We start from the raw sequence: 22,795 nt of genomic DNA on the forward strand, positions 1-22,795 counted from the left end.
GTTCGTGGTGTCTATGCTCGCCCAATCCATACGGGTTGTGGGCAGGACACGTGATTTATTATGTTTTTCTATACCTTTATAGTGTAGCTGTCTTGCCTTGACGCCATAATTGAGATGGAGGTATACCTTAGTTGCACCTTACTGTGTGTTCATCGTAATGTTAGCTTTACCACACCTACTGCACAGAAAACGCTAAAACTCACATCTCTCAAACTAAAAAAGCCATGTGCCGCCTGGGGCCGCCTGATTTCCGCAGACTAATTTTTTCCGCGCACCTAATAGTTTGTTACCTTCTACCCCAACGGCTCCTTTGTGCAGGAATTCGATAAGACACTGTTAACGACCATTGTTTATATCACTGTCTCATGACAAGCATTTCAATACTCCTTAGTAATCCTTCATTACCGCTACCTATGAAAGAAGTTCCTGGCCCGTCATTCAAGTGTTATGTGGTAACATTGTTATTTCCCCACAAGAACCACATCGACAATTCCTAAGGTGGTTCACTTACGCAATGCAGATGCGTTAATTTGTATTCTTTTTTATTCACTGCTACCATTTTTAATCCTTTTGCAGTGAACAGTCCTGTGACAAGCATATAAAGCACTGCTATGAAAATAAGGTTATTAAAAGCAGGAAGCTTTAAAGCGCTCAGAAGTTCTGCCAAGGTGGTATAACAGTATAAAACAGCTGTAATATGCTGCATTAGCTTACAGCGATAATTAACTGCATGTACTTACAAATGAAGCATTTCATGAACAAGGTTGTAGACTCCTGTAAATTCTTTTGGGGTATCAGTAACCAAGCTACCGCGGTGGTCTGTGCAAGCTCCCCCGACACCTGCCAAGCCTGTAATGACACATCGTTTTAATTTGTCAGCAAAGAGAAAAAAAAATTAGAGCGTACCTAATGCACTCTCCAGCAGTCGACTTTCTATGCTGAAAAGGGCGCCTTATTATTTTATAGTGATCAGGTCTCGAAAGATCGTGCAAAGGCAATCAGAAATTCAGGCCATGCACGTATCCAGTCGGACAATCTACAACCGAATAAAGGCCTATATTTCTTACATACAATGATGTAGAGAAATGTGATGGCGACACAGTAAGCAAGAGCACTGAACAAGAGTAGAGGGGGAGCCTTCGTTCGCAAGCAGAGGCAAAGTCTTCACCAAGGTGAAGACAAGTCCCCTTGTCGAAATGTTGGCTCGGATTGCAATCTGAGGCCCCCTCTCAACTCATGTTCAGTACTCTTTTATAATATATACCACCAGAAATAATGAAACTTGTCCGACAACCTACTATTTGAGAAAAACATTTAGCAAATGAAATAAAGATATTATTGGTAAATCCACGAAAGGAAGCCAATCTTGTCCGTCTCAAACATGATAGAAAATCATACGAGCCTTCCCAAACAGCAGCTGAACTTTTAACATTACTTCTCTTCCCACATACGCGTAATGAAGAACAGCAAAAAATATGTTCGTGTTATAGAAGAAAACAAACTTCTTTTTAAAACTTTTCGCAGCAACTCCTGCCGAGCGGATTTTTTCGTAACCCATTGACCGTTGCCGTGAAGCAACCAGCCGAACCTAGACGGTTATCTATAGACCATCGTGAAGCACTGCTCTAGCGCTGACGCAGGGTGGCACTCGCAAACTTTGGTTGCGAAACTAGAATGTGAGTCAATTATATTTTCGTTTGTTTGCATGCTAATTGGTAATAGCCCGACATGTGCAACCTGTGTGTGCGACGAGACTAAAGCCCACATTCTTTGTGGGCGCCCCACATTCAGTATTGAAAGACAGTCTCTCTCCCGTGCGATCCAACATCTAGATGGGCACCAACTGACAGAAATTAAGGTTATAGGCCACAAGCTGCGGCGATCGCCGGCGATGAAGGCCTCCCAGGTATTGCTCCGCTTCTGGAGAACCACGGGCCTGCACTATAGCTCTGATTGTGGCGCACGCGATACATTCTTCTTATACCTGTAACTCCCCTTTATCATTCACATTCATATCCACTAAATCCTGTCCGCCAGTGCATGGAAGCAAATTGCTTTCTTCCGGATAACCTCACTGCCTTTCCTCCTCCTCCTAGATTCTTCCTGGTTTGATTTCCAATGTTGGTTCTAGTTAGTGTACTGTTATAATTACCCATTTCAGCATTTACTTTGCAGGGGGAGAAATGGCAAGTGCTACACTGAGCATGTTTCTATCACATCAATATCTTATTTTTGACGTGAACATCCGTAAATGTAATTTCCTTTCTTTCCCAATATATTGTGCACGCCTTCTTTCCTTTGACGGACTCATAGAACTGGTGCTTGTGTGTGGATTTTCTAGCCCTTCCTTCAGGTCCAATGCTAACTTCATTTTCACCCTCGATAGTCGCGCTATTGTGGCGGACTTTTTTTTTGTTTTGTTTTTAGACGACTGGAAGACTCGCTTGGTTAATACATACGCGAATGTCCGACGGAGTTCTTTATTTCATTTCAACACCTTTTCTACGCTGCGTATCGCATGTATAACTCGACTTCTTTAACTCCGTGTTATAATCATGGCGCGGGAGCAGGAGTTCTGGACAGGTTGCTTTTGATAATTGATCCGAATCGCTGAAGAAGCTTGTCCGATTCCTTCGCCACCGTGATAGCAGTGCCATTTTTTATGAAGATTATTTTTTTGCAATGCGCATCGGGGTAGGTATGAGCCACTTGGACTGGGTTTACGTCAATCCCACTCTGTCGCCCACCTTACTGGTATGCGATGTGTTACTATTACTTGGCGTTGTCGGGCGTCTCAGTTACTATCTCCCTATTGTGGTTACTCTACAGGTGTGATTAGGTCGTTCAAATGGTCGAGTGACATAGAGAATGAACTTATGTTTACTGGGATTGACGCGCAACTGTGTAAACTGGTAACTCATGTAAGGGACTTGACTCCAACGCAGTAGAACACCCTGAAAATGCGATATCGAGATGTTCTCGTACGCAGAAGGAAACTGTACGTGTTGGTATTACCGCCTGTCCTAATTATGTCGTCAGATGTATGGGCAAAGTACGCGATGATACGTACGTACGTTAACATACTCCTCGAAAGATATTGCACACTAGAGCAGAGCTTGGGCACGTATTGTACCAGGTTGTCGCTTTCCAGTCATTGACAATATCAATATTGGTGGTCCGTTTATCAAACCAGAGTTTGGTCACCAGATGTGGAAGAAGTAATCTTCAACTGGTACTTCCTCTTCGGATAAAGCCGACATCCAGTGCACCTTTTGCGACCATTTCGTTACCTTGTTCTCTTGCAATGCCTCTAGCAACACTACAGCTACAAACAAGTTGGCTTCTTCTGTCGGCCTCTTCCGAAACTACATAAAGTGGCATGCGTGGCATTTATATCGCCGGTTACCACTGACAGAGTTCGACACACCTTAGGAACCATCCATCAACTAAGCTGGGTCGCGGGAGGTTCATGGCAAGATTTCACACTATCGCATTTGATGGCATGTGTGTTTTTCTCATTGAGCTCACAAAAAGCCTCCTTACACGCAGTGTGAAGCCACCATCGTTTAGCACTGGTCGCATCGTCTGGCTTCCAACTAATAGCCTGCCGCCATTAAACCTTAGCCGTGGCGGCCAGTCACGCTTCTGTAGACAGGCAATAAAATTTTTCGAGAGCGCTGCAGAATCTCCAATATTGTCCAGGGTTTTACGGAATACCGTCTGGAAAGGAGCGAACATTGCAGAAATTAACATACACTCATCACAATGTTCTGAAACAAATGGAAAACACGACATTTCGGGGCCCGTACGAGTCCCTTGATCCTATAGAGCGCTGCATGGAAAGACGGCTGCTTAAATATGGTGAACATTCCGTAGTGTCCGATTGTATATCTGTGGAAGATTTCCACGTTTCCTGATAAGAGCATGCTTCGTGTTACGAATATAAAACGTTTCTAAAAGAAGGCGCGATGATAAGTTTCTCTCTGTAGTAATGACTGATGCTTCGTCCCAGTCGATGGTGTGTCCCGTTGATACTCTGTGTTCCGCCAAAGCATTAGATGTAGAGCTGTCGTTCGTGACGTCATTCTAATGATCTCTGAGTCTGCGTCTAAAGTTTTCGGTTTCGCCAATGTAGGCAGCGTCACAGATTCCACAAGGCATCTTGTATACTACGCCCGGGTATCTTGAGATATCTGGCGGGTCTTTTACCAGTACAAGCTGTTGTTTCAACGTGCTGGTAGGCTCATGAGAAATTTAAACGTTATATCCTTTGAATACGCTTGACAGTGCTTCGCTCACCCCGGAAGCATACGGGATGCTCGCTCTCTTGGATTCAGCGTTTTTTTTTGTTGTTGTTGGCCAGGTCGGGAGGTATGAGCTGAGCGCTCTTGGCTTTTTCATTAGCTGCTGCGGATATGCATTGTTTTTTGAGTCTTGCTTCACCGTCTCCATTTTCCTGGCTTGAACATAAGGCGAAAGCGCGATTAAATAGAGATTTGGCGACTGGCCACTTGTATCCAATTGGATGTGCGGATTGAAAGTTCAGGTATTTCCCGGTATGCGCCAATTTTCGATATACTGACGGTACAAGTATGGCTGCCTTTCTCTGTGCAAGGAAATCAAGAAAAGGGATTTTCCCACTGGCTTCTTCCACGATAAATTGCACTGATGGCTGAATTGAATTTAGATGGCGTAGAAAAGGTTGCACATCTTTGCGCCGTATAATACTGAAACAGTTGTCCACAGGTCGTAAGAATAGCTTCGGTGCCGGTCGGAACGTTGAAATGGGTGCTTTTTCAATAGCTTCCAATGCGAGGTTGGCGCAGGCAACGGAGATGGAAGCTTCCATTCCTGTGCCGAATCGCTACCTGTAGAAAGTTTCGTTGAACACAAAATACGTGTTGTCGAGACAAAATCTCAAGAGTCGGCATAGATCGTCCACGTCGACCGCCGTCCTTGAAGGCAAAGAGTCGTCTACTTGCAGCACTGCACTGCAAAGTCTACCGGGACGAACGTGAACAGAAATTTCACGTCAAATGAAACCATGACGTCCTCGTCTTTAACTGATGTCTGCTTTAGCTTTTCCCCAAAGTGGCGAGAGTCCTTAACGTGCATCGTCATTTTTCCGACTAGTGGGCGAAGGGCTTCGGGCAGATGACGGGACATTTTGTATAGCAGTGAACGCCTGTAGTCTATGGTTGGTCGCAGTGGTACACCTGGCTTGTGCACTTTTGGAACTCCGTAGATCGCGGGAGCCGAGCCGTTGTGGCAAAGAAACTATCTGTACAAGTGTTTCCTCTCAGGAGGGACATACTTGAACACTTCTGTCAACAGCTTCTGCAGTTCCGATTAAATTTGCTTTGTTGGATCGCGAATGAGCTTCATATAGGTGTCTGCGTCCTCAAGAAGTGCAGACATCTTCGCGATGTAATCGGAACGGTCCAAAATGACGGTTGCGTTCCCTTTGTCGGCGGATAAATTTCGATTTCGCCGTTCGTCTACAACTTTTTGATGGCTTTCTTTTCCGGTAGCGGCAGGGACCCTGTTTTTTGTCGGCGACTGTTTTCCAAGGGCTTAAAAGGCACGCGAACGTGCCTCATCTCGTCGACTGGGCTCAACCTGCCGAAACGCTTGTTCGACCGCACAGATCATTCTTGCAGGATTAGGGCCAGCAGTGACATTAAAGTTCAGTCCACGGCTAAGGAGGAAATGCTCCGCGGGATCTAGCTTGTGCAAGGAAAAAGTGTAGATGCCAGGAGATCACCGAGTACGGACGCTCCTTTGTAGAAGTAATGACAACTTGCCTTCTTGAATAGCCATTCTCTTGTCTCTCATCCTGGCGGTGACACTGTTAGCGTCTAGCCTAACTTTTTGAAATGTATCGGTCAGATCACGTTGGAGTGAACGTTGCACAAAGAATACATTCCTTTCGAACTACTTGATCGTGGCTTTCGTTTCGGTGATCCGTGCTTTCAGCAAACATTTTTCAGTTTTAGCGGTGACTTGCGTTCCAAATGGTGTAGCACTAGGTGCGGTAACCTCAGAGACTTCGAAATGAGGCTCAGAGACTTGCAGCGTAGGTTGAACTGTAGATGGCACTAGAAAGATGCCAATCTGGAATTTAGGCTGACAAACCGCCTGATTCTTGCAATGACTGCCGCTCCATACTTAGCGCGAAGAGCAATATACTCCAGGGATTGACGGAATACCGTCTGGCGAGGAGTGAACATTAAAGAAATAAACATACACTTTGCCAAATTGTTTTGAAAAAAAAAAAACACGACGTTTCGGGGCCCGTACGTATCCCTTTATCACATATAGCGCTGTACGCAGAATCTGCACTGCAGAAATGCAAAAGCTTAAGCTCTGCTCGGCAGGGTACATCAAGCGCCCCTTGTATAGCTTTTACCCTCACGAATACGCCAAGGTTCTGGGCTCTCATCCTTGTTCTTTAAAGTAACCATGACAGACCTCCCCAAACTACTGCAGCTGGCGTAGGGGAGCGCCATGCACTTTACGCCGATGACATCACCCGCTCGGCCAACACAGGCTTCACTGGCGCCATGGAAGAGAACGTCTAGCAGGCAACCAGTATAGTGGAGACATGCTAACGCCTGCGGGCTTATCTGCGCCCCCACCAAACTGGAACTCTTCACAACCGCGCCATTAAAACGAATCTCACCTCAAAAATACCTTCCTGTGCGAGGGACCTGTGCGGGAAGCGAATGAGGTTTAGGCTTGGGCCCCGATATTCACTGTTGTCTCAAAGCAGATACCACAATTGCCGAACTGAAGCGCACCGGGGACATGGCGGGCCACATGCTGTTGCGGGTATCGAACCAGTGAGGAGGTGTGCGGGGATGGTATGGGCTCCGTATGGCTCGGGCCGTCGTTATCAACCGCATCCAATATTCTACCCCTACCTACAACTCAGCGCTACCAATGTGCGACAGCTCGGCGTCTTCAATCAGAAAGTGGTGAAGGGGGCAATGACAACCCAATGACAACTTCCACTGACCGCATGTTTCGGTCTGGCGGTGGTTTCCCCCTTCCGGGAGTTGTCGGAGGCCGTTTTGTAACAATGCACGCTTGGTCCAAACGGGGCCAAGATAATGTTTGATCTAACGTCTGGAAACCGCATCACCTTGCGTTCTGGTGGAGGAAGCTCTCAGTATCCCCGTGGGTTGGCGACACAAGCTGTGGGTGTGCTCCGTCCCACGCAATATAAATCCACGCATTTACGAGGGCTGCCGCTTCGCTCGAGAGCGGGCGCTGCATTCTAAACACGGCTCCAAACCAGTGGCTCACGGTTTCTGCCCCCAATGCCGAAGTGTCACACCGACTCGAGGTTTGCCTTTGAAAGCTATATGCGCGGTGAATTGTGCACACTGGCTCAGCGCTTGCTTTACAATGTGGTCCGCGACGTGGAAACCAGCCTGTACGCATTGTGCAGGCACCGGGCCGTCAGAGACTGCCAAAGAGCGAATTGGCAAACACTGCTGCTCCATGATTATTCTCTAGGCACTTACTATTCTTTCTCCCGATGACGAGCTAAGGTGACAGCTCCTGCTGTTCCATGAAATTAGTGGCGACGACAGAGCTCGGCACCAACTGTACCTACCTTATGGGAAGAGGATGTCGAAGGCCGACGAACGTAGTATGCGACATCTGCTGACCAACTCTTTCTGGTGTCCAGCCCAGACTGCTCGCTATGACCCAAATGTAAAACACAAATATCCGCACTGTGAAGAGAGTCATTGCTCTTTATCCCACATGGTGTGGACCTGGCAATAAAGCGCCCACTTTCTACCCCATCCCACCCTCACTGAAGAGGCTTGGGAAACCTTCTTTCTTGGGTGCTCGTTAGTTGGCGCACAAAAGGCCCTGGCCAGCTGTGCTAGGAGGCGGCTCGCACTTGCGGCGGCACGGACTGTGGATTTTGACTTATTTCGGCGTTCACTATCTTCCCCAGTTCGCCTCCTCTTTGATTCCAAGAAATAAAGCGTTTCACTAGCAAGCAAGCTGAACAGTGTAAATTTCATTTCCTTGGCGCGCGTTTGTTGCAGTGCTCCTGCAAGGGTGGGATTGGAATATGCACCATTGATCCTGTCCCATGGTGTCCTTTGGCGCGCGTTAGCGGCAATGCTCATGAAAATGTGAGATTGGTGGTGCGGCGTCGCTCCTCTCACGTGGCATTCTCATAGCCACGTGACAGACTCATGAAAATTGACTATCGCGTGGTGTTTTCAAGCGATACTTTCACACTCCCTCCTAGAGACGGTGTTGAATGGATGGAAGGATGGTTACTCACGGCGTTGCCTTTTAAACGGGAGGTGAAAGTCGTCACCATGCTAAACCTTGCTTATTTATTTATTGTAGAAGCTGTCGTCAGAACTCCTACTTTGCCTTGCAAACAGCAGGAACGCTAGACAGGGAAAATCAAGATGTATTTCTCCTGTGTCTGGCGTAGCGGTTAGCGCCTTCGAATGGTGCTGGGAGGGGTAGGCACTTTGTTTCCACTTGCAGACGACTTTTTATGAACGTAATTATATTTGCGTAAATAAATAAGAACTTAAGGAAGTAATTTATTTTATTGCTAAGTAATTACAGAAGTACGTAAGCACGTAAGTACTTAATACATAAGTAATTACTTAATTGAGTACTTTGCGTAACGAATTTAATTAACTTGGGATTGAACTAAGGATTTTCATAGTAACGTGATATTTTCATGTAACTTGACTGTCGAATGGCTTTGTATGTGATACTCTCAAGTAAGGTGACATAATCTCTCATCCTCAATTAATGTCTAACAAATGATACAGCAGATGATGGCTTCTGACTAATAACCATGACTGTATTGTTTAATAGTGTTTCATGTACTTCACCACACGACTTTTTAATCATGACTGGTGACTTCACCTCCGCGGACGCAATATGCGCATATTTTCGGTGACAAAATAGTCTATTAAGGCTTCCGCCTTAATAAAGTCGTTTCAGTGTCTCTGTTAGAAGGATTCGTGTATTTTTCCGGGCCCAAATAAGCCCATGTTAATACTGTGAAATGTATCTTTCCCTTACGATAGTAAGAGATATGTTCGCATAAGCGAGAGCCAAAAGGTTAGTCGGGGAATCGTGGTTTTAGACCAGCTTAAGGCATTTTAAAGCGTAGTTTACGGCTATCACTTAGCATACGGGATTGCTTTCATTTGTGCTCATGCTAAGGTCAACCTGAAATGGCCTATCCATGCAACTGCTTCTCTCCAGCTCTATCAATTTTTTGTTTGCAGTCCCACAAGCGTATCAGCCTGAGGCCAGCATAACAGACTTTTTTAGCCAACAAGCTTAACGAGCTGATCGCGGAGGCGAGCCTTACAACGGCCGACGCCTGGCTAACTGCCGTTTCCAAAAGGAAGACATGAACGAATTGCTGGATACCCCATGAGGTCAGGGAGTTGGGGTGACGAGGTGAGTAGCGGGCATGTTTTAAATAATATACGTCAAAAGAGATAAATAAAGTGGGTGGAAAGCGCAAAATGCGTGCAAAAGAAAAACTACCCACAAGAAGATGGCAGATGAAATCCAATAATGTTGTCTAGTAAAAAACAAAAGTTGAGCATCAGTCTCTCTCACATTTGATTGATTTTGAAGCACACTGAAACAAAAAAGGATGATTAAAAGTTATACTTGCCAAACACCTCAGGCTGTCCATATTGCGGCGACCAGATGTTACGAGGTAGTCATGGTGACAAATATAAAAGATGTCCAGAATAGTGGAGCCCTTAATTTGACTCCTACGTTTCTTTATATCCTCCCGCAATTAAACGAATGGCACCAGGAGAGGAGCAGGATTGCTCAGTGGAGGCAGAAGCAAAGTAATTGCCTCTTTTAGACAGCCCGAAAAAAGAATATGAAGGAAATACGCCCTGCACGATAATCTGTAGCAACGTATTAGCTGCTCCATTGCATTGATCCTAAGAGGTATTGACTGTCTGACTCCCAATCAGAAACATGGGCAATATGTTCCGCGCGAGGGGCTTTGTGTGCAGACAGGCGTTTAAAACGGCTCTTATATCTCCCACATTGTCTATTGTAAATATCATACGTATATAATGTGAACGCTAGTATTTACCGGCACCATTTTGGTCAACAGAGCCATCCGATAGCATCTGGCCTATTCTGTATCTGGAAAAAGAAAGGTAAGGAAATATTGTTCATGTCTTTGTTATTGTACATACATTTATTTTTAATTTAATTGGAATCTAAGTGGCTGATATTTACTCAGTGATCCCAGAAACCCTCACATCGAATCCTTATCCCCAAAATTTTACAACAAATATTGTAGCTCTTCTGATTATCATTATATGTTTACACTGCTCAGCACTTGTACGTATTGTACTAGTTTGTTTTCCCATGCTTATAATTTGATTCACGGGATATAGTTAATGCTCGAAAAATTTAATTAGATAAGAAAAGCATGGCGGAATGGGTACCTGCCCCTTTACCAGTCGCCTTGCGCCCTGTTGGGCTTACCCAGATTTACCTCACCGACCCTGTCCACCCGACCGGGAGCTTCTGCACCGGCTCCTCTCCTCGTACGACGCGGTGACTTCTGACAATTTGTTTTTATTCCTATTCTTAGTTATAAGTCGCATTCTGGTCTCTTGAATATCTGTGGATAAAGATATTTGCTGCTATCTTGGTCGGTCTGTTCATGTATTTTGATTCGTACCCCCTGAGACGCCAATGATATCTAAAAATGAACCTCCTCACACTTTGTCCCAATTGATTTATTCAACATCGTTTACAATCTGAGGAACATTGAGGCATGAAAAAACACACATGCCAAATGACTAAACATCGTTGTCTACAATAGTTTAAAATTCAGGAATAGAACTGTAGATGAGCAAATTTTAATGACATCTTCACTTTGCTGATATACGATTCAAACAGTGGTTTAATTGTTTGCGATTACAAAACCATTTTTCATTTTTCTTATGCTTTTTAAGAAACACCTGTTTGTTACTTATCCAGTTCATCAAGGCACATTACGATTGCTGTGCTGCCTATATACATATTATTATTCACTCTAAGTGCTAACAACATTTAGACGTGATTATATCTAACTTTTGAACATTTTTTTCTTGATTTAGGCAGTTCTTTTTGACGTTCTTCAAGCAAGCGTTATCCAATCAATGCCCTAGCCGTATTGAGCGGCTTTTCTATTTAATTGAAATTGTAAAAGAAGTAAAAATAAATTAAGAAAATTTTTTAAGGACAATAAATTTTCATCAGCGCCATATTTTACCTTACCTCTAGTGTCATCCCGATTAGTCTCTCCTGAAACTTTTTGGTTTCGCGTTATCCTTTGCGGCCGCTATTGAAATAAGCACTTTCCCCACCAATTTTGTCTAATTTTTCTAGGATGACAACCGTAATTATGGCGGCAAAAATTGCTGACATGAAACTTTCAAGCAGCAAAGTAATACTTACGGGGTCAAGTAAACGACGATATCTTCGTGCGTAAAGACGGTTTTTCTTATTGTAATAAATTCATTGAAATCATCCAATGTTTCAGCTCGCAGTGCATCTGCATTATGAAATTTGCGCATAAAGGTTTCGGTAGCTTCCTGCAAAAAAAAAAAAAAAAAAAAAGAGAAATTTTATATTCATTTCAGTGCGTTTTCGCCTGAGCCCATATAATGAACTAACATGGATACAAAGTGAAGGCTGCGAGCCACTGTCATATATATTTTGCGTCACTGTGTGGCCTTGGAAGAAAATATTAATGCAGTCATTTCAGAGTATAAAATGAATTGGAACTTCCTAAACGCCTACTGATTCAAAATACTGCGCTAAAAGGTATTTATACTTTTCGTAAACACAAATGTCACGAAAACAGAACAGCTTCACTAAACCTAGTGCTCTAAGCATTAAGGTGTTTATCAATTTCATTCAACCAAAGAACGTTGTTAGATACGTTAATCTAGAAACGTCAATCGCAAGGCCATTCTGAAAATCATTGCAAATTTGATAGTCATAAAGCTTTATTCATGTAACCAGGATAAACAATCACCTCTGTTATTCCCTCCATGACATCTCACTACGAAATCGTAATACTTTCCCGTGCTCAATATGACCGGAAATTAAATTTTGAATTACGTGAATTTGAGCATACAACCCGCAAAAATATTAAACTCCCTTTATCATTCCAGACGTTTTGATACGCTGTAGCCACGCTATATGACTGTCAAGCATGGCAGTGATAGGAAACTATTCCGTGTCATATCAAACCCAGATTTCTAGTTAGCACCTTTAGAAGCGTATGCACTAGCGTTCCTGTCCTTTGTGTAAAGTAAGCTCGAAATAAAATAATGTTGTACGGCTAAAGAAGTTTTGCATTGTTCATTGTTACACTCTCGAGGCAGACCAACTGCTCCGTCACACCATCACCGCTCTTAAAATAATGAAGCCACCCGTGGTAATATTAATTAAATAGTGAGTGTTCGATTGTTTGGAAAACCGGTGTGTAGCCCAATGTTGACTAAAGAAAGAAGCCGTATGGCTGCGCTTAGGTGGATGACAATGAGTAATTACTCCCTCATTCAAAATCTGATCCACCTTGGGAGTTCCCCTATTATTACTTGACAAAAGAATAAACAACTTGTGCCAAAGCGAGTTCTTGGGCCAATAATATCGAAGCCATTAAACTATTTTTTAAAGTGCTTTGTGGTCCCCAGTCAGATTCCAGAGTTAACACCGCCGGAAATAATATCGAATCAAGTATTCGCATGCCACTTTATGCTGCATTCATTTGGTTTATATATTAGCTTGCTGGCATTCGCTAATTTCGCGGGAAACAGCTAACTGAATATACCAAAAAAATTGTTGTAAGCAGAAAATTATTGCCGAAATATCTTGTATGCGTAATATTACTGCAGAAATCCATGCGGCCGGTTAATAAATATACAACTGGACAAATATCAGTGTTATTAAAAAAGTTCGTTTTTCATTTACATACCTGCAACAAAATGACGCCGACCACATTCACCTGTAAGTCCAGGACGTCCTGCTTGAATCGTGAACAAACCAGGTTTACCTGAGTAAAACAGTAGTTTTATTTGGATTTAGTGATAAGTGTAGTCATTATGCAGATTAATCTGAAGAGTTATGAGTAACACATAACAGAATAAAACTGAGCCCATGAATCTTAAAAAAATTTTACAAAAATTTGACACTGCGCGTTTCATTGATGACTAGCAAATTCCCAACCAACAAAACATGTAGAATGTGTACCTTAAAGAATATGTTAAGTGAGCGCTCAAGCTCTAAGTGCGACGCAACGCCAAGAGTTTACAGGCATTCAAGACTTAAAATGCTGTGTTTCCCCACAGGACGGTATTCAGCGGGACAAGGAAAATGCAGGGCAGAAAGTAGGAAAATTGCACATTTATTAAAATTAGCCTAGCATTGCATTCAACGTACATTTTTACATAGCCGAATATGGTTCATGCCGCAGAAGGTGAAGTATTGTACTGTTTAGAATGTAATGGACGCAATAAAAGTTTTATGCCGATGCAAAGGAGATTCATTTTTGCCTTCGCCCCATAAAGTAGCGTTCTTTTAAGGTACCAGGAACAACACGTCGCAAGGCGTTAAGGCGAACCCTGGTAAAAATAATTATCTCGGCGATTGTACATGTAGATCCCTTCAGGGAAAAGAAGCAATCTCTGTTAGCCTGGCTGCATCATAATTTTTTCGTGAAGCAGGCCTCTCTAAGTGTTTTATATTGTTCGGCTAAACCTTGACCTTTCTAAACGACAGTTTTGGGTACGGCTGTGTACAATGCAACCCTATATATTCAAATAGCTTTTATCGAGCCTTATTATGTTAGTTCCACAGGGGCTCTTTTGCACTTTGTCCCCGTCGAAAAGCAATGAGATGATGACTGGTTCCTTGTAGACAACGACATTTTGGACTTGTGCCTTTATAATGCCATGCAGGATTTCTTTCGTAAGCGTTATTAGTTGCAGAAGTAGCTAACCTTGCAAGTCAGAGAGGGCACCAATACAATCCTAATAGCAGATTGTACCGTGTCTGTGGAATGCACTGGGCAAGGAAATTGTTTAGATTAATAGAAGTGACGTTGTGCGCAATACTTTAGAAGGAATAAGACCTGCAGAGCGTCCCTTGTATTAGAAATATATCTTCTGTTAATGTTCTACAAATACGTTAAATCAATCTTGATTTTACAGTGCTAATACTGAGCAATTTCCTTCAGCATAATTCTTTCCTGGCTTCAGTGAGTGTATGTTACCTTTAGGTTGCGTTCACAGACACCTTTCAGCAAGAATCGCCTTTTTCAGTGCGTGTATGTTACCTTTAGATTCCGTTCGGACGCACCTTTCAGCAACAATGGCCGTCTACCTCGCTGAGAGCGTCGTCTGCTCAATTGCAAATGTATCAATGAAGCACACGCGCTCGTTCATTTGGCGTTTATTTATGAAATGACAAAACTTTTGGTACTACTTAGATACGTCAGGTAGACATTTTTTCTCTCCGAAAAGCTAACGCTCGTCTAAAGACGCTTTCTTCGAATGTGGGACAATGTCCAACAAGCCATTTGTGCTATGATATTTGGCTGATTTACTTTAAGTGCTGAAATAGGACACACAGCCCATAGGTTAAATTGCAAATCATTTTAATGCTGGATGCAAAATTACTTTCAGAGTAGGCTCTTGGACGAAAAGTGACTTACGAAAGCGATAAGCACTCGGAGGTAGTCGAGCAAACTGTTCACATCGCTGTAGTCACTGGATTTGAATGCAGCTGTATATCGACTGCTGATCACTAGCCTCGCTTCCACAGTTGTTATCTTCTTCACTATAAAAGAATTAAATTATTTTTCTTGGTTTTTGACATCGAAATGGATTTTAACGCACCATTTGCCTTTTCGTACACTGACAAGAGCGAGCAGAAACTCATTTGATGACGGAATGCAAGGCTTTTTCTATTAGTTGCGGGACTCAAGTAAAGTATTTGGCCAAACGCATTGAAAACACACGTTGTTTAGAAGTTGTGAGACAACATAAAGACAAATCAATAAAGCTGAAATAAAATACTTCGTCAAGAGGGCCTCACAACATCAGCTTATATTTCCAAGGTTACGATGGCTGGAAGATTTGCACTAGTAGACGTTTTTGTCCTTTTTTTTTCCGTCACCAATAACACAAAGCACCGTTATATCAAACCTCTCAGCTGAAGAGCCGTTCTCAATATCTAAAGGTATATTAGCGTAAACCTGATTTTCCCCGTAATTGATTCGGACCAAACCTGATGACCTGATTTAGAACTTTCGTGGTGGCCTTAGACACTGCAATTATTTATCCGTACAAATATTAACAGGATACGGTTGAAGGGAAACGGAACTCGACGTTTCTGCATCATATCAGGATAGGTGTTCGAGTATAATATACAGTCTATATATTACTATCAATTCTGGGCAATCACTTTAAGTATTTATAGTTATTCCCGCTTCAATATATTTATTTGCTATTGATATCTACATTGTGGCATGACTCATGATTGCTTCTTGTTTGGTTACTGCTATTTCTGAGTAGGTGTAGTGGTAGAGATTAGTTGAATGCCATTCCCATTCAGCCTGATTAGTAAAAGAAGGCTGACAGCTGAGAACAACCGCTTTCAAAGAACTAGGAACTCATCACCTGTTGTGTAATTAAGAAATTAGTTTGGTTTGTGGGGTTCAACGTGCCAAAGCGACTCAGGCTATGAGAGACGCCGTAGTGGAGGACCCCGGAAATTTCAACCACCTGGGGTTCTTTAACGTGCACTTTCTTCGCGTAGCCTAGCTTGTAGCTTCCAGCGAAAAACGGCCACCGAGGCCGGGATTCGATCCCGCGTCCTTTGGAACAGTAGTCGAGGGCCGTAACCACTGTGCCACCCTGTGGGGGATGTAAGTAAGAAATAGTATATGGTGAGGAGGCAGGGGCGCACATTTTTTTAATGTTCTACATTTTGGCATATGGTCGTAAAGTGGTGGATAATTTCTGAATAGAACGAAGCTTTTTCAGTTAAATGCAAGACAAGGAGAAGCAAGAGGGTTTCGATGGGAAAAAATTGAACTGTAAAAGTAGCCGCCTTGAGTTCGTTTGACATGATCGTGAAAGAAACAATTGCTGAAATTTTGAATGTGATAGAAGACAGTAAAAATTGTTACAGATGACCTGACTGTGAGTGTCAGTTCAATAACTAGCCAGTAAGCAAGTCTGTCCTTCACACCTATCCATACTAATTGTCTGCTGTGGCCTTTTTGCCTCTTGACGCTTCTTCAGCACCGAAGGGTTGAGAGTTTCTTTTAGCATCGGTGTAATCTCAAGGGCCATATTATGGCCCCGGTATGAAGCACCGAATCGATATAAATACCGCCTCACGTTTTTGTTGTGTTTCCTTTATTGCTCTCTAAAATACACAACACACAACTCACTGTAATTAAAAAGTTAGTTTTTCACTGAATATTGTATGCTTTGGCTCCTCAGATTGGATGACACTACATAAGTCAATTTTAATACAGAGCTCTTGAGGTAGCAAACGATTTAGCTACCAATGCTGGAGCGAAAACATATCTCAAAATATTGTCCCTGAAGGAACTAAATGGTAATATTTGTCGGGTGTGCTCACCTCTGACTGCCTGGTTGGATCCAGCATTCCTTGCAGATATTATATTCTGCCCTCTTTCGTTGAATCCTCTTTCTTGTTCTTGAATGGTACCAGATTCATTATCTATAAAAAAATCTATTCGCAAGATCAGTACATATTGACCAGGTGTATGTTTTGCTCACAAATTATCAAATCTATCTTAGAAATAAGCCTAGATAACTATGGCTGACAGTACTGTCTAGGTTAATTATTTGGAAGGCTACAAAAACATGTGTTGTGCTTTAAAGTTCGGAGCAAGTTTCTTATATTCGTAATCTAGCTGAAGCACAAACCTTGAAATCACATTCTCTGCACTCCTCACCGTGGAGCCTTAACAAAGTGATTAATTTAAACACATTTATTATAAAATAGGGTATTTAATACATATATTTGGTTTTTATCAAGGTATTGGCATTTAGATTTACTTTATTGAAGTATTTGATGGGTTTACCGAGGAAGTCTGTAAACTCCTTCCATAGGTTTCTAGCCTCGCAAGCACTCATATTTGTTGCCTGTTGAATAACAGTACCTAAATAATAATTACCAACAGGGCCGAATGTCACCTGCTTTAAAAAAGGGATTTTAATACGCACATTTTATTTTCCGAAACAACTCAATAAACAGAAACAGCCAAACTATCTATATGGGTTGCAATCCCCGTAGGTTTTTAGCTTTTATTTCTTTTTTGAGTAAATACTGTCATAACTTCCAGGTTTTTTACACTTTACTAGCCGTTTAGTTGCTGTAGTGGACTACATACCAGACGACAGCTAAGAACAATTTATTTTTTCATTTACAGAGAGGCGCTATACTTTTTTCAAAACACATCAGTTTAGTTGTTTACGCGGTGGTTCATTCTGGTAATTTTTGAACCTTTTTTGTGCACATTATCTCGTAAAAACGCCACCAAGATTACTGGCGTAACTGATGCTACAGATTCCTTGTTGGCCATCCACATGCCACGTATTCCATGGTCATTTAATGAAGTCCCATTTGAAGATATTCACGACTGGCTCAGCCACAACGATCGCATTGTTGCCTACAATGAAACTACAATCGCAAAATTGCTTATGAGGGCTCCGCCTAGACGTGGTTCGAGAATCATAAGTCGGCCCACACCGCTTCGCAGGAGTGTAATAGTGAGCTTCTGCGTGAGCACAAAGAAAGGACTGAACAAGCTATCCAGTGTCGAATCCAGAGGCCAAACGAAAGTTTCATGATGCTCGTTAAAGACATGACCCTACATTTATGGCGCGCTAAACCAAACAAGGCTCATTCCCAAAAGGTGCTTTTTTAGTGCACGGTGCAAGGGAACAGCTGTTTCCTGGTCTCGCTCCAAGCCCCTGACAGCCGCGTATGAATTTGTTCGCGAAGATAGAGCCATGGAACGAGTACTGCAGCAACTATGATCGCAGTACTCTACTATGATCGCTCGCTTGAAATCTCAGCCATCAGCTGTCGTAGCTTGTCACGAGATAGCAACGATCATGCACTCTGGCAGCTTGCGCGTCAGTTTGTTTGGGAGGATTTCCAACGCCTCCACAGTGAGCGTCTCCAGCCGCTTCGCACCTTCATTTCAAACATTACAAGCGATGAAGTGCACCAAGCAATGCAGCCACTCGACCAAACGCCTGCCAATCTTCCAGTCTTCCCTTATGCTGAGATTCTATGCTCACCTCTGCCCCCACCGAACCGCCTTTTACCAGCGCCCGAAGAATCTAAGCAGCGATTCTGGTCTTCTGCGCCCGTGAACAGCCTGTTAGGCAGCCTACGACCACCAGCCTTCGTCTTCCCACGAGGGGCCAATCCAGTTACACAATAAATGGGGCATTGTTCCCAACTTCAAGTCTTCCCTTATGCTGAGATTCTATGCTCACCTCTGCCCCCACCGAACCGCCTTTTACCAGCGCCCGAAAAATCTAAGCAGCGATTCTGGTCTTCTGCGCCCGTGAACAGCCTGTTAGGCAGCCTACGACCACCAGCCTTCGCCTTCCCACGAGGGGCCAATCCAGTTACACAATAAATGGAACATTGGCCTCAGTAAAAAAAAAGATTCGTCCGGATTCTAAAAGCATAGTAAGAAAAAACAAAAGGGGAAGGAAGAACAGGCAATGTCAAGGCATGGAAAAGAACGGCACGTACTGCCACTGCACTTAACGCGAGTTGCGAGGTTTCACTCGGATGACATGTACAATGTCAGTCTGAGGAGCACGACGCGACGAGCGGGCATATATCTTCCGGACTAATAGTTTACAGCTAACATGGCCTAAGACACTATGGAAGCCAAGAAACCTACCCAATAGTTTTTCGCCGCGACTTCTCTGTGGGATGGGGGTCCATACCCATACTTAGTCTCCGCGACAATATTCGCCATCCCAGTGACGGAGGGTGCATCACTGGGCATCACGATTTTGTTGCCGATGAATACGAAGCCCAGCCTGTCGGCGGAGTTCTCCGGCTAACTGGCTGAATTCTTAGTCGTCGGAGAGGGAGGTGGGTGTACTATCAGGGAATAGTATCGCATCTAGAACATTTTAGTCACTTTCTGTCCATAAAGAAAGTGGAAAGGCGTGTAGCTGGTAGTGTTTTGCACTGCGGTGTTTCATGCGAACGGGACATAGGGCAGAATAGCATGCCAGGTTTTGTTGTCGACGTCTATGTAAATGGAAATCATATAGGTGAGGGTTTTCTTTAGGCGTTCCGTCAGTTCGTTCATCTGGGCGCGATAAGCGGTACTTCTCCAATCAGATGTGCAACTGAGCTGCTTAACGACTTGCACTGGCCTTACACTAAATAAGGTTGCGCGATCTATGATAAAAGAAGCTGAAGCCCAGTGACGGACAACAATATTTTCGACAAAATCTGAGCCATTTCGGGAACTGTACCACGCTGGAGGGCCTTTGTTTCTCAATACCATCATAAACAATTGGTGGCAGAAACAATTCACCTGCGACCCTGAGACAGCTTAGGAAACGGCTGCAATAAGTCGACACCAACTTTGTGAAATGGAGATATAGCGGAGCAACAGGTTGCAGCAACCCGGCAGGCCTTAGAGGGGGAGGGGGCTCTTATTACGCTGGCAGTCACGCCAAGATTTCATATACGGTCTCACTGTGGCCTCTAGTTTGCTCGTTACTACTTCTGACGTATTCGATACAATGTGGGAGTGAAGCCATGATTTCCTGGTGGTGGTTCATTGTGACAGGGGCGCAGATACTCGGCGTAATGAGCAACAGGAACGACTAATCGGCTAAGAGGCTGCAAAGGTGCGTTTGGGAAGATTTTGTTGCGTAGCAATAACGAGGCCACTGGTCAATGACGACCCTGAACTGCCTTTCGTAGAAGGTATACGGTCTGAATTGAGCGAGCGCCCACACTACGCCGAGACATTTTTTCCTGCTGTCGAATTGTTCTTTTCGAAACGAGACAATGTACGGTTGGCGTAGGCGATGACGCGCTCATTGCTGTACTGCGACTGTTCTCATACGGCGCCAAGTCCAACATTGCTGAAGGCTGTGAGCACTTCCGTTTCTGCGTTCTCGTCGAGGCGGCCCAAGATGGGTCCAAAAACTGGCGCACGGAGCCCAAATGCTGCCTTCTCAGGGTCAGCGGGGATACCATCGGAGCCTGACAAGGTGGCCTAGACATTTGAGCTCATCGAAAGCAAAGTTTTGGTGTTTATAATAAAAAATCTAGAATATTAATTTACGAATACAGCGCAGAAAAACATAGTGTTACTGGCATTCAGCAGTACTAAATAAAAATTTATTAACACACTAAGAACAAATCTGGATGTTAGCAAACCGGTGCGAAAAATTGAGTACGGTGTATAGCCACGTACAGAATTCGTATAGATACAAATTTACATGAATAGATAGAAGCAAACGAGGAAACAATTAAAAATTTATAGATTAACATTTCAGCAAAAATGCCGTAATCAAGAAAGAGAGAGAGAGAAAAAAAAGAGCTGCGCCGAGTTGGCAGTACATGACACTTTGTACGAAAGAGCATATTTCAGTATGAAGCGCTCATAAACTGAAAATTTTAAAGCATGTTTATTAAAGATGTTTGATAAAAATTTAGGGGAAATTAAAAAAGAAATTTTCAAAAACGTTGAAATTTAAGAAAATTCTTTTTGGCATTTGTGCAGCGCAAGGTGATTGTTCTGTATTTACTCAGCGTGAAAGGTAACCGAAACAGGATTCAAAGGGAGCCCTAATGCACAAGCCAGCGTTTCGACAAGGGGACTTGACCTGGGGAAGACACGTCCTGTTGTCTAAACGTTGGCATGGCTTTCAAACTTGAGCTCCCACTGAACCCTTGAAGAGTTTTCTTTATTACTGTGCAACCATCTTCCCCTCGTTTTATACGTTTATTGAAAGGAAACTGGTATCAAGAATATTTGCGGAATTTTCAAATATTGTTTGTTTAGTGGCATACTTTCATACACTAGCTACATGAGGTTACGGAATGCTTAACGCGTCTGTTGCACCAGTGTACAAATTTTATCGGAACTAGAGATCGGAATTGATTTCGGTCCTGGCATATAAAGGGAAACTGCCACTGAAGCGAATGAAAGGATAGGAAATTTAGTTTTTAGATCAATAAGAAAAGCATGAGCAGTTATTGTGATAACACATTAGTGTGAAGAGGCAGAAATTGCAAATGCAGCCGGTGGAATCTGGAATATGGACCACTGGTTTTTACTTCCGGTTCTATAACGGCTTATTTACGGCGGTGACAGCTTCAACTCATTAAGTATTCATGACGTGGTTTTCATGTTTTGCATTCTTACCTTTGCAGAAATCTGTGAGTGATTGCACATTGCCAGAGTACAGTACAATCATCAGGAGAAGGAAGTCCTCGAGCTTATACATTTGCAAGCTAAGAACTGATACAGACACTACAAAGGTCTTAAAACATGCAGTAGAAATTAACCTATAACCTTCCAATGAAGTGCCAATCGCAGCGGCAACAATCTTCACTCTTAAAGGTTCCTTCTAATTAAAGAAAATCACAGCTCTCTCATTTTTCAACTAAAACCGCTTTCAAGAGTAGTTTCGAAATGTTAACTTAACGCGCTTACGAGTCAAAAACCTGCGACTGCAAGCGTTCTCAGCAACAGTTTCCAGCAACAGGAAAATGTTCCTTGTGAAGATTTAAATTCGAGCCGTAGTCACGCATTTCTAAGGTGACGACTTTAAGCAGCTGGAAGCAAATATTTCCTTCAGAGATCGCGTGCAAGCCAAAAAATGCCGCCAGATGATGTAGATCCATTTTGGAGGCAACATTGAAAGTTTTAGCTTTTATCATATCATTGAGGGAAAGGCGGGAATGACTGCCTGGTCGTAACATTTGTAGGACATATAAGCATATCTTGTTCCTTCATAATACATTTTATACCACTTGAGAACTGAAACCAAAGTATGCTATCATATAATCGCTCATGGTTTTTTGGTGCTTTCTTTAAATAAAGAGAAACAAGGCGCAAACTTACCTTCACTACAACAGCGCAACTCAGCAGCAAGTGAACCGCTCGTATTTTTTAAAAAAGAAATCCTATATCAGACTTGAGATATTACAACTGCACGTTTATGTTTTGGCTGATAAACAATTGCAGTGTTACACATTATTATTTTATAAAATGACAGCAGAATGTCGCTACCCCTAATTATTGTTGCTCTAGACACCTCTAAAGCGTCTGTTAAGTTTACACGCAATAGATTTTGCAGTTGCCTACCTATTTTTCAAAAATATACAAAAACTTAACATGTCATATAAAAAACAACGAGAGTGTAAAAAGAAATGAATGCTTACCCTTAAGTTGCCTCTCGAATCCGTCGAAAGTGTTGTGTTCAATAGTGTTCAGAAAATGCAATACATGACCATCTTTGTTTCGCACTGCATTTTCGAGGTGATCAATTCTTATTGATCCACCTAATATGCCTCTCTGAAAAGAGCGTAGCTTTTTTCTGCATAAGGATAATATGCACACAACAGAAGGCTGTTGCGCAAAAAAAACAAATTCGGCACGAAGTAAACCGCATGTTTAAATCAATGACACTATAAGAACCACCATACA

At 43.0% G+C, this 22,795-nt stretch overlaps 1 protein-coding gene across 1 annotated transcript in view; it reads right to left on the reverse strand.

Moving 5' to 3' along the window:
- LOC146174401 (venom metalloproteinase antarease-like TtrivMP_A) overlaps window positions 1-22,795 on the reverse strand; it is a 43,090-nt gene that overhangs the window by 15,042 nt on the left and 5,253 nt on the right. The window contains exons 4-10 of the mRNA XM_084585388.1: window positions 22,531-22,663; window positions 16,696-16,797; window positions 14,756-14,880; window positions 13,019-13,096; window positions 11,491-11,627; window positions 10,130-10,182; window positions 741-849 (exon numbers count right to left, since the gene is read on the reverse strand). Of these exons, the coding sequence (XP_084441514.1) occupies window positions 741-849; window positions 10,130-10,182; window positions 11,491-11,627; window positions 13,019-13,096; window positions 14,756-14,880; window positions 16,696-16,797; window positions 22,531-22,663 (737 nt within the window). The remainder of the gene's footprint in view (window positions 1-740; window positions 850-10,129; window positions 10,183-11,490; window positions 11,628-13,018; window positions 13,097-14,755; window positions 14,881-16,695; window positions 16,798-22,530; window positions 22,664-22,795) is intronic.

The sequence above is a fragment of the Amblyomma maculatum genome, chromosome 11 (assembly GCF_055883805.1).
Source record: "Amblyomma maculatum isolate TAMU_Amacu chromosome 11, ASM5588380v1, whole genome shotgun sequence".
NCBI classification, from domain to species: Eukaryota; Metazoa; Arthropoda; class Arachnida; order Ixodida; family Ixodidae; genus Amblyomma; species Amblyomma maculatum.